We start from the raw sequence: 12533 nt of genomic DNA on the forward strand, positions 1-12533 counted from the left end.
GATTTATTAGCGGACTCTAATTCGTGTCAGGATGAGGCATTAGAAAATGTCGGCATTGTATATAGTTATACAATACAGGCCTTCGACAAACAAACATCTGGCAGAAAGAGGGAAAGTCATTTACATATATTTGATAACTTAATTCGATCAAAAAAAATTATTTATCGAGCAGAATTGAGACCATTGATTTCACTATCCCCAGCCATCAGAATGACTATCCAAAAGGTTACGTAACAACTACACGAACTAGATAAAGGGGCATAGGAGGTTGCTCTATCAGAGAGATGGTTCATCTATGCTAAGCACACTGGCTAATAAGAACTTATCTAAAATGTGGGCCGTAATGAATCAGGAATTGGGTCAACGTCAAATTAGTACCAGACAACAGCGGTTAACATGCATCCCTGGGTCGCATATTTTAGGCAACTTTATGCAGCCCCTGTCAATAGTATCAATGTATATGATCCTAATGTGCCAGTTGCTTTTGAACTAGTCGTTGATGAAAGTGACATCCTATACCTCATAAAAACAGCCAGCTGGCCCGGATGGCTTGTCAAATTTTGTCATGCAACAACATCCAGAAATGTGGTCTTCGATCTTATTCCACATATTTACAGCTGTTAATCTCAGTCAAAAGTTGCCACAAACATGGACTCAAGCGGTAACTGTACCCATCTATAAGAAAGGTGATAGGCAATTGCCGGTCAGTTATCGTCCGATATCACTGTTAGATGCCCCTGGGAAAATCTACAGTAGACTTATACTCAAAGAATTGAATGCCTGGATTGAAAATCACTGATAGATTGTTTTCAGTCTGGATTTGTGAAGGACATAGGCACTATTCCCAATATATTTGCAACAATAATGATTCAAGCGCATCAACTGGCTCAAAAACGCCCATTGTATATGGGTTTTGTAGATTTTAGAGCTGCATTTGACTCTGTTGATCGATCTGTATTGTTGATGAAATTAAAAAGACATAACTGCCCTCAATCGCTCTTAGCAATAGTGACACTTTTGCATTCTAATACATCAATGCGCGTACGGGTTTCATTGGACGGGACACTATCACCATCCATAGCAACGTATAGGGGCCTGAAAAGGGGCTGTGCTTTAGCCTCTTTTTTGTTTAATTTTGACATCTCAGATATAGGCTTGTTCTTGAGAAGTTGTATTGGTGATGCTCCAACAATTGGAATACAGCAAATTCCATACTTGCTGTATGCGGATGATATGGTTTTATTATCCCAGACGCCAAAGGGATTGCAAAACATGTTCGATCAACTCAATGTGTATGCACAAGCAAATCACTCAAGTATTAATACTGATAAAACTCAGATAATGGTCTGTAATCCAAATCAGAAGGCGAAGGCAAATAGTCATAGATGGCTCTTCCAGCAGTATCAACTTGTGAATGTGCGTCAGTATAGATATCTTGGTGTGCTGATACAACACAGAAAAACATTAATGCAATACACATGCGAAATGAAGGCAAAATTGCAATCGTTGGTATCACAAACCAAAATACTTTGCAAAAAATTTGGAAAGTTTTCTATGAAACATGTTATTATGTTTTATAAAATGAAAGTCACACCGATTTTACTGTATGGAGTAGAAGCCACATTGCCGAAAAGACGCAGTTTCTGGGACAGCATTGAATCCAGTTACTGGAAAAAAGTGTTGCAATTACCGAATTGTACGCCATTAGCGCTGATTCGGCATGAGCTAGGTCTTTGCTCACTCTACTCGCATGTAGTTTGGAAGCAATGCGCCTTTCTTAAGAAAGCCATCGATGGTTTAGATACACCGTCAATTCTGCAAATCTTGGCACATAATTTGCTCACGACCAAAAATTCCTTTCCTTTGAAATGGCGTGAGCATGTTATTAGTGCATTGAGTGATGCAGCTGTGACGATACAGCTACTTAGAGAAAATCCAGGGCGGGCGAAAACAAAAATAATGCAGCATGATTGGGCGGTCAACATTGCAAAATGTATGCTACTAAAGGATTTTGATATCTTTCTGTTTGGCCATAAAAAGCATGGAATAGTGGCTGATTATCTTGCAAAATATCCATGCCCGACTTTGCGCCAAAAATATATGAGATTCAGATTAAAACTGTGGAATACTCGCGACATTTTGAATAGGAGAGGACTGATAACTACTGAGTTCAACTATTGTCGCTATTGTCTGAACATGTATCAAGCAGAAACCCTGCAACATTTATTAGTAGACTGTGAAGCGGTGAGAAGTAAATGTTTTAAGGATAAGCTTGTGTTCCAGAATCATTTAACTCAGTATCAAAAATGGCATATGCTATTCTCTAACCCAAGAGTAGCTATTCAAATAGCAATTGTTCAATTTCTAGACATTGTACTGCCAGCCTGTGATGATGTAAAATCAAACGAATGTCTCTGATATTGTCATCATATGCATGCAACTGTCTTGAAATGTCATAACAAGATTTGATTAACTGTAAATGATTATGAAAGTTATATCAAGGGGAGTCTACTTGACGAAGAAGATCAAACCGCTAACTAAAAAATAAATAAATAAATATTTTTGCTTTTTTGTCAAGCTATTGCTGAGGCAATTGATGAGATTCTTAACGAATGGAACACCCCCTATGTACTTATTTGCGGGGACCTTAATGCGAAATGCAGTCTACCACAAAACATTCCCCGAAACTCAACCACTGTTACAGCAGCGGAGCTCAGGGGCCAAGCCTGGATGACCCTGATGACATCAAGAAACCTGCACAACGCAGCTTGGATCTTAAAAGACCAACCACAGCTACCGACCTGGGAGAGAAATCGTTCTACAGCCACTTTAGACTACATCTTTGCCTCCCAAGCACTGTGTGCAATTATTCAAGATTTTCGTGTAGTCAAAACCCTACCAAGTGACCATAATATGCTAACAGTATCCTGGCCTTCTACTGGCCGCATTGCACAGAGTTACTTGGCACAGGTCGAAACGAATCCCCAACTAACGCGCCTCCGCTTGACATCGTCTAGCATCAAAATGATTACGCAACAGCTTGTCTCAGACATCTCGTCAGTAACAGATTGCGCTTCATCACCAAGGCCAAACTATTTACCTATGCTTCTCAAACACACGCATCAGATGAAACAACGGCCGGTGTCCGCTATAACCCACACCCATCACTATGACAAACAAATAGCATTCAGGAAAAAAGCACTGAGATTACTCAGAAGACGCGCCAAGGCGGACAACACCACCGCTGCATGGGCTCGATGGAAAGACGAAAATACAATCTACAAATCATGGATAAGAGCGCGTCGAGCGGCACTCTACCAGCACGACGCTGAATCCATGACGAGAGTTTTAATGTCGAAAAAAACCGCAGACTTCTGGTCCCTGGTAAACGCCTCCCATGGCAGTACAACCTCTACCTTGATCAACGCTGTCCCGGAACAAGTCTGGGTCACATTTTTCACCAATCTTTTTGCCAGCCCGCCCTCCGACATCAATACGTCTTTTGATACTACGGCCGCCCCTTGGATTGACCTGTCTATTCCAGCAGACATAAGTGCGGCCATTCTAAAATTAAAATCGTCACGAGCCCCGGGCCCAGACGGATTGACGAACGTAGACCTAAAGAAACACCATCTGGAATGGTCCAGCTTTATCAGTATTCTGTTTGACCACTGCCGATCCACTAGAAAGATTCCAGCATCGTGGTCCAAAGCAATCATCATCCCAATTTTTAAGCAAGGAAGCAGGGAAGCGCCTGAAAATTATCGTCCAATCGCCTTACTGGATATAATAGGCAAACTTTTTGCGTCTCTCCTCCTGATCCATTTCAACCGATGGGCGAAACAGGCCCCCTGCAGTGACCCGTTCCAACTAGGCTTTAAGAAAAACAGCGGTACAGCATTAAACATCCTTATACTCACCATTCTGAAAGCCAAAATAAAACAAGGGTCCCCCACAGTCTACGTGGCGTTCATTGACCTCTCTCAGGCATTCGACAAAGTGGAGAGATGCAGACTGTGGAGAAAGTTGGAAAACTGGAACTGCCCAAAAGATGTGCTACTACCAATAATAGCCCTTCATACCAACAACAGACTCAGCGTCCGATTGAACAGACAGGGAGCACTGTCTAAAGAAATCCCCGCTCATAGAGGAGTCAAACAAGGCTGTCCACTAGCCCCGGCCTTGTTTGTGGCTTTCCTGGGGGACTTTAAAGACGCGGAAGCTCACGTCCGAAGCTTCCCGCCAAAGTTTGGCAAAAGTTCACTTTCACGCCTTCTCTACGCGGACGACATGATTCTGTTCGACCAGACCCCGATCGGCCTCCAGCGTCAGTTGGACAATCTAGAAACCTACATGACCACCAATAATCTCCAGATTAATCAGTCGAAAACGAAAATTATGATCCTCTCCAGATCGGGCCGCTCCAAGAAAAAAACACATCCCTGGTCAATCTGCAAAACCAATATTGAAGTGGTCTCGCACTTCAAATATCTAGGAGTGACTTTCGATGGCTCCTCGCAGGAACTCACAATGCAACAGCGTCTGTGGTCTAAAACCAAACAACTTACATCACAACTAAGAGCGATCGATAGAAAATATGGCAAATTCTCGCTAGTACCGGCCATTAATTTCTACAAAGGTAAAATGGTACCAACCCTGACCTATGGCATGGACGCTATGTTCACTGTTCCACCCACACTGTGGCGGTCTTTGGAAGCCTATATTTGGAAATCACTCCTAGGCCTACCCACCGCCATTCCAATCGAAGCTATCAGACGGGACCTGGGTCTGGTATCACTAAGCGCCACCGTCAGTGGGTCCTCATTGGCCCTCTTCAGGAAGACTCTTATTAAGGACGACCTGCCTATCGTCAGCTTCATCGCCCAAGAACTTGAGTTATCGAACTGCAAGGCCGTCAAAAAATGGACCCTTCTTCAAAAAACCAAACTCGAAGATCTGCACTGCACTTTAGACGACCTGATTCTAAACCCGCAAAGAGTCAGTGAAAAATTGAAGCTACAAGACTGGATCAACACTTCTGATAAAGCGGCGGCAACTAAGTTTCTCAATCATCTTCCTCCGACCTTTAACAAACTGAAACTCCCAATGGCATACTGTTTGAGATTTCCGGACAAAAAGCTGCGCACTATATTTCTAAGAGCGCGCTTAAACCTGCTTCACACGCGGGAAATCTTAGCAATGAGAAGGTTGGCGTCCGAGACTACATGTAGACTGTGCAAACTTCCGGACTCTACTGAGACCGTGCGCCACCTGCTCCTAAATTGCTCTGCTTTATCCCAAATTCGCACAGCGTTTCTATCTCCCCTATGGCTTGACTCGATACTGATTGATGAGCAAACATGGTGGTATCGCTTGATATCTGGCGAAAAATCCCGCTGGGCGATTGCGACAGCCAAAATATTGGAGGCTGCCTTCAACAAAATCAACGCGGCAATCTAGGCCGTTAAGACTAATACTGCACACGACACGCTCTGATCTCTTTGACGTTCTTGTAAAAATCTTTCTCTTTGATTACATACAAGTAAATAAAAAAAAAAAAAAAAAAAAAAAATAAATAAGAATGATATGTTGACCCATTTGACATTGAATTAGTTTGCTGTAGATAGGTTGTAAGGTGTCTGGGTTTTTAAAATATATTTTTTCTTTTAATCTTCCTTCACGTTTTCATTTTTATAATAATGAATGTGAATTCATGTATTATGATGGATTATAATCCTGTTATTCTCTGTAATTGTATTTGAATGGTAGATTTTGTAATTATAAATTTGAAAAGTTGACAAAACTAAGCAAATTAATAATGAAAAAAAAAAAAGCATTTCACCCTTCTACAACCTCCTCCTTCGTGTCTCCTCTTCCAAGCAGACTTAAGGTCTGGCTTCTCAGGCAGGGGCACAATAACCACGGATAAGGATAGACGCATTGAAACAACTACTCACGAAGTACAAAAGCATAGAAACGTAATAGTCATGAATTCCTAATAGGGGATGCGAGCAATGTCGGGTATCAGAAGGAGAACAGACTGCCAGGACGGGATGTGCTGCCTCCATACGATGCAGAGGCGAGCAGCTCGATATCAACGCAAAACACACGGTTCTTCTACCAAACGAGTGTTCGATAATAAAAACGCATTTTAAGTATCATAGCATGCAGGCAGAAAACAAAATGTGAGACACCAGATTGTGGATGTGACGAGTCCACTGGTACATTTAACAAATAAGCCAGTACCGCATTCAGCACACCTCTTCGATATATAAAAAAAAAAATAAAAATAAAGTGTGGCGTGGAAAGAGCAAATGCAAAATAAAACAGGACTCTAGATAGCAACAGAGGGCAGGAGGGGCCGTCGCTGACACTTGGGTATAGAGAAGCGAACAGGCCGTCACGCAGGAGGGCGCGGTGCTATTGACAGCTGGTCCCACTAAGTGTAAAGTCCTGGGAGACAAGCAGCTGACGGGAGACAAGGCTAAGCCCTGCTTTAAATGGGAGGCAGGGCTATAGAGCACGGTAAGGTTGAACAGCAAGAAGGAACTGTGAAAACGCCACCGCCGTGCACCAAGAAACGCCGGCTCACCTTGTATCGAAGGGCTTGGTGGATGTCCGCAGCCAGCTGCCCCTTCCACCACTGCCCCTCCAGCTCCATGGCATGGAAGAGGCGAAGATCGGCGACTCCCGTGCACTGCTTGGTCCTGTGGAAAGAAGGCGAATCACAGTAAAGGCAAACAACCGCTGATCGCAAGAAGAAGTCAACTTTTCCGAAACCTCCCCAGCACTCCATCATTTGCACCCACTTAACAGGAGCCAATCATTTAGTTTCAGCCCTCCTCGCCCATCACAGGAGCACACCTGCCCGTAATTGGGCCGATTGTTGTCAAAACTGCACAGCAACATTGTGCAATCGCCAGATTGTGGTGCAGATGATTTGTACACAATGATACGAACCTAGAATGTTCTTGCAGTGTGCATGCACACTCCCCAAAAAGCAGGAGTGCAGCTATTCTACACAAAGTAAGTAATATCCGCACCCCAGTGGAAGAAACTGCTCACTGACGCATCAACACTAACAAACATTTCCCCCGCCCCATTCACCCCCAAAAAGATACACATAACTCTTTGAAACTCTGATTATCAAGGAGCCGCTCTCTTAACTTAAGTTCTGAAACATAGCATGAGAGAGAAGATGATGCCGGAGATCAACTGAAAGCCCGAAAAATAAACAAAAACTTCTCATACACCGTATGAGGGGGCTGCCCGGCTGCACACGGAAACCCCCGCTTTCCTTAACAAAGAAGCGCTGTACTCACAGCGCCGTTTCACTTGGGTGCGCCAATTCGAGTCCTTCCACTTCTTCACTCATTCACCAGTAACAGTTGCACCCGAGGAGCCCAGCACTCGTGCTGAGGGGGTTCAAGCATTGTACACCCGGCCCCACCACATGATTCTGAGACAACAAAGGACTGGACATGATGTCCCGACCTAGCCCGCATCACAAGACAAACTTTCCAACAACCTGCAAAAGTTCAGAAGAGAGCCCGCCTCACCTACAGCCTGGCCGTGGCCCGAAAGGTCCAGTGGCATGTCCTCGAGCTTTCCTTTGTCAAGCTGGCAGTCCTCAGTTAGGTATCCCTGATATGTCCAATGCATTTGCAGTGTGCCGGCCATCCATTGTTAAAGGGCTAAAACTGGCCGGTATATACAAAGCCCTAACTCAGACCCACGCTGCTGGAGCTATCCAATCGCAGCTGGCTTTACAAGTGGCTGCATTCCAGTCATCGAATCCTCTCTACTCTCTTAAAGCACAGAATCGAGCCAATCCGGAGTCACGTGCTGGGGGTACAGTAACTCGAAACTCCCAGGTCACGTGACCAAATTCAGCACTCTCGGACGTTTTCATTGATGTTATCGATTACAATTGCATCGCTATATTACGCGCACAACTCAATTTACCACGCAGCTTCCCACGAAACGTGCTTCTCAATACATTTTCGAAAATCTTCACATTTCCAGGTGTAAATTGACTGGTTCGTCGACTCTCTTGAAAAGTTCTAGTTTCTTCGGAACCAAATGAAAATAGAGGGTACTTCACTTGGTAGTCTATTAGCAACGACAAGAAGATATTGTGCGCATTCTTAACTATTTAATAGGCCGCCTTCATGACAGGTTTCGTGGTGGGGAGCTAGTCAGCACAACTGTCTTGGTAAATAGTGCAGTGTTGCTGTAATTTACCAGGACAAATTGTAAACAGTGCAGAATCGCTACTTTTTAGAAGGATAACAAGTAAATGGTGCATATTCTCTTGTATTACCTAGACCTATGGGGTAAATAGAGCAGGGGAACCATATGTGACTTTGAGACTCATTTTCTGGATATTACCATCTTTCATGAGAATGGAGTGTTAAAAGTGAATCCCTACACAAAGACTACTGACAAGAATTCTCTTCTGCACTTTAACAGCCATCATGCTAAGCATTTGAAAAACAACTTACCTTTTGGGCAGTTTTTAAGGTTAAAAAGGAATAGTAGTAGAAAAGAGGATTTCCGTCTAAGTGCGGACGCACTTACTCAGAAACTGCGAAACAAAGGCTATCCACCTAGAGTGATTAAGACTGCTTCAAAAAGAGCATACAATAATAATCGGGAGGCTCTTTTGGAGAAAAATGTGAAAATAAAGAGAAACATTGGTACTGTTTTTGTTAATACTTTTTCAAATTTATCGTACAAAATTAAATCTATTGTGATGAAAACTTGGAAAAAGGTATACAGAGGAAAAGAAGCCTTGCCCCCTTTGGTGGCCTTTAGAAAAAGTCAAAACCTAAGGAACATTTTGATCAGGAATGATGTAACTGAGAAAAGTACACCACTGGTGAGACAAACCAGGTTATGGGGTTTACCGGAAATAAAAGGGCATTTTCCTTGCGGTAAATGTAGTATGTGTGCCCAAACTAAAGAGATTAGATATATACAAATTTTACCTAATCTGAAATGGGTGTGTAATGAAATGACCAACTGTAACACATCCAATGTTGTGTATTTTATCACATGCCCCTGTGGCCTATATTATGTAGGCAAGACTAACAGACAATGTAAAGTCCGTATGGTGGAAAATCGGAGCTGCATCAGAAATCAAGTGATTGCAGCTCCTTTAGTGAAACATTTTCTTGATATGAAACATGGCTGCAATGACTTTACGTGGTTTATTTTGAAAAAGGTGCATGGCCATAGGAAAGCCGAGACAGACCAGAAATTATTGAACCTGGAACAAAAAAATATTTTTAAATTGCAAAGTAATGTTCTCGGGGACTCAATGAGAGTATTGATTGGCATCTGGTCAGCCAAACATAAATGTTTTCTGCTATCTGACTATTGTTTGCAATTTTTGCTGTGTTTTGAATTTTCCTTATTTTGTGCCATCTATATTTGCAAACATTTGCATATGTCTGTTGCTTGATTTTTGCAATGCTGTGTCGATTTCTTTTGAATGGTTTTGTGCCCCCCAGTGCACTTTCTTCTCAACACTGCTTCCCCTTGTTGTTGGGTGGTTTGATGCAAAGATGGCCGCTAGTTTTTTCTTACCGGCTAGTACCTAACTGAAGAGTGTAGTCCTTCCTTAGTGTTCACTAGGAAGATTGCATGTAAAAGATGGCCGCTGTATTTTCTTGCCGGCTAGTATTTAATCGAAAAGTATAGTCCTTTCTTAGTGTTTACTAGGAAGTGGTGAGCGTTTTGCTGCACTTGGTGAAAACACATGCTGGTGCTGCACGGTCTTCTTTCAAACCCCGCGAGTCATTAGCGAGGAGTTTGTTTCTCCTAATCTAGAGGTGAGCATGTTGTTCTTGAACTTTAGTAGCTACATTACTTTTAGTGATGTTGGTGGCTATTATCCCTTTTCCGTAGTTTTTTACTTACTGAACATTGAGGTGTTGTGTACTATCTCCCACTACTTGGTCACGTTCAGCATGTTTTTACACATTTAATGGCTGTGAAGTCCGCTGGTGTATGACACTACTGTTTGGAAGCATGAGCTCTAATGCACTACCTAGGCTGGGCTTGAAATGGTTTCTTTTCTTCCCTTTTTTTACACATTTGGGAGCCGTGGTGTATCGGTGCATTTTAATGCTCTTTGAGATGGTTGGTGACCGCCCTTCTTATATTACAGATTGGTTCTGCGTCCTCTTTTGTAATCATCTGCAGACTTGGTTGTCATTACAAGGGATTTCCTCCTCTTGCCCCACGTTGTGGGTGGCTTCACTTGCGTGATGGTAATTTTTATTTAATATATCCTGAACAATTCATGACTGTTGTCCTGTAGTGATCTGTGGCTCATTGGTAGTGTGATGTGTCCTTTCTAGGTGTGACAATATTTTCGGCGGATTGAGACGCCTTTTGAAGTATCTTGGTTTTTCAATGAAGAAAAATTAGCCTATCTGTCATTTACAGACGTGCGTTGAAGATTCACCACGTTAAGGTAAATCTAATTGGTTTAATTTCGAAACCTTTTTGTGGAATTGTCCTCTTGACTGAGTCAACTCCACTTTTACATTTGGTAATACCCCCTCCCCTGGGGATCTGATTAGTTTCCTCTGTTTCCCTTCTTTGCGGGCTGGTTGCCTGAAACTACCCATTCAACACGGTGTTGAGAAGAATAGTGGATGTTTTAAAGGTTCCCCTGAAGAATGTTCGCCCAAAAGGGGCTTTAAAGAACAGAAACATGTTGGGATTATATGTTGTTTTAGTGACACATTTAGGTTTTTTCTATGTACTGTGATATGTGATTTCGTCTGCGTCCATTTGTAAGTGGTTTATTTGAAATTTAGCTTTTTAGATTTTGTAGGTTTTAGTGGTAGTTTTGTACACTGTGTTAGGTGTGGGTAGTATCTTATGTTTTAATTTAAATATTCTGTATTAAACAAAAATGTTTTTTGAAATTTGGAATGTTGCACGCAGTCTATGTTGTCAAGACCTGTAGTGCCGGAGAATCTGTCAGAGGTGTCTAATCGTTGGGGGAGAAGGAGGGGTGGAAGTAGAGAAAGTTTACCATTTTATCCTTCTTTTATAATATAATCTATGTTCCTATTGGTGGAGTAAGTTGTGGTACCTATAAATAGGATCCTGTGTACCTATTTGATTACATGTGGCTCAATCGCGCCATCTAGTGGCCAAGCAAATTACTGTCCCCAGAAGGGCCTGATTTAAAGGAATGGTTCGGTCAGAAAATATTATTGGCCAAAAAGATGGCCAATAATATAACAAATAACTAATATATATATATTTTTTAAGTACCTATGGAAAGTTTCGAGCAAATGAAGCTCAAACTTTAAAATTGCAAGCACTAGGGGGCATCCATTTTGTGAGCCTGTGCTTGTGTTTGCGGCACTAATGAAGCAAAAGCCAGCCAGCTGTAGTAAACAAAAGCTACCACTGGATGGCTTTTGCTTCATTGTTGCCGGACTCGGAGGACGGGGACCAGAGAATACAGGCAGGAAAGCTGCAGCTGCATCTCGGTAAGTGCTATTTTTTTTTTTAAATGAGCACTAGCTGCAGTTTTTTTCCTAAATTTTCCCTGCTGGAGGAGAATAAAACCGCAGCTTTTAAAACGTTGTATTTATGTTTGTGGTAGCTTCAGCTTGGAACCGTCTGGGCTCCAAGCTGAAGCTACCGCAAACATAAATACAACATGGTTGTGTTTCAAAAACGCTACGGTTTTTCTTTCTAAGTTTCTCGTGCTCCTCCAAGCCGGAGGAGCCTGAGAAACTTAGAAAGAAAAACTGCAGCGTTTTTGAAACACAACCGCGTTGTGTTTCTGCCTGCCGTGGCTATCACTTTGGGTCTCCGGTGCTCGGGAGCACCGGAGACCAAAAGTGATAGCCACGGCAGGCAGAAACACAACAAAGCACCGGAGACCCAAAGTGATAGCCACGGCAGGCAGAAACACAACACGGTTGTGTTTCCATGCCGCAGTGTTTCTGCCTACAGCAGCTTTCACTTTGGAGCTCTCGGGCCCATGGGGAGCCCGAGAACTCCAAAGTGAAAGCCGCTGCAGGCAGAAACACAACGCAGGTGTTTAGAAATGCTAAAGTGTTTCTGCTTACAGCAGCTTTCACTTTGGGGCGCTCGGGCTCCCCGGGGGGAGCCCCAGAGCCCCAAAGTGAAAGCTGCTGTAGGCAGAAACACAACGCGGGGGTTTAGAAATGCTGCAGTGTTTCTGCCTACAGCAGCTTTTACTTTGGGGCTCTCGAGCGTCCCCCGTGGGGAGCCCGAGAGCTCCAAAGTGAAAGCTGCTGTAGGCAGAAACACAACAGGGTTGTGTTTCCATGCCGCGGTGTTTAGAAATACGTTTTTGGATTTGTAAATGCTGCAGTATTTACAAATCCAAAAACACTGTTTTTCTGAATGCGGCATCTTTCGCTGGGAGTCTCCTGGACTCCCTCAGGGTTGGGAGAGCCCAGGAGACTCCACGTGAAAGCTGCCAATGTTTCCAACCACGGCAATCACAAATACAACAACATTATATTTTT

At 43.0% G+C, this 12533-nt stretch overlaps 1 protein-coding gene across 2 annotated transcripts in view; it reads right to left on the reverse strand.

The window, feature by feature from the left end:
• CCNJ (cyclin J) overlaps positions 1-7700 on the reverse strand; it is a 168001-nt gene extending 160301 nt beyond the window's left edge. The window contains exons 1-2 of one of the 2 annotated variants that reach the window (XM_069611383.1): positions 7560-7700; positions 6593-6707 (exon numbers count right to left, since the gene is read on the reverse strand). In XM_069611383.1, the coding sequence (XP_069467484.1) occupies positions 6593-6661 (69 nt within the window). In that variant the 5' untranslated portion in view covers positions 6662-6707; positions 7560-7700. The remainder of the gene's footprint in view (positions 1-6592; positions 6708-7559) is intronic. The other variant, XM_069611384.1, reaches the window with a different exon arrangement.
• Between the last annotated feature and the right edge of the window lie 4833 nt (positions 7701-12533).

This window comes from Ambystoma mexicanum, chromosome 8 (genome assembly GCF_040938575.1).
Source record: "Ambystoma mexicanum isolate Mex_15411 chromosome 8, UKY_AmexF1_1, whole genome shotgun sequence".
Classification (NCBI taxonomy): Eukaryota; Metazoa; Chordata; class Amphibia; order Caudata; family Ambystomatidae; genus Ambystoma; species Ambystoma mexicanum.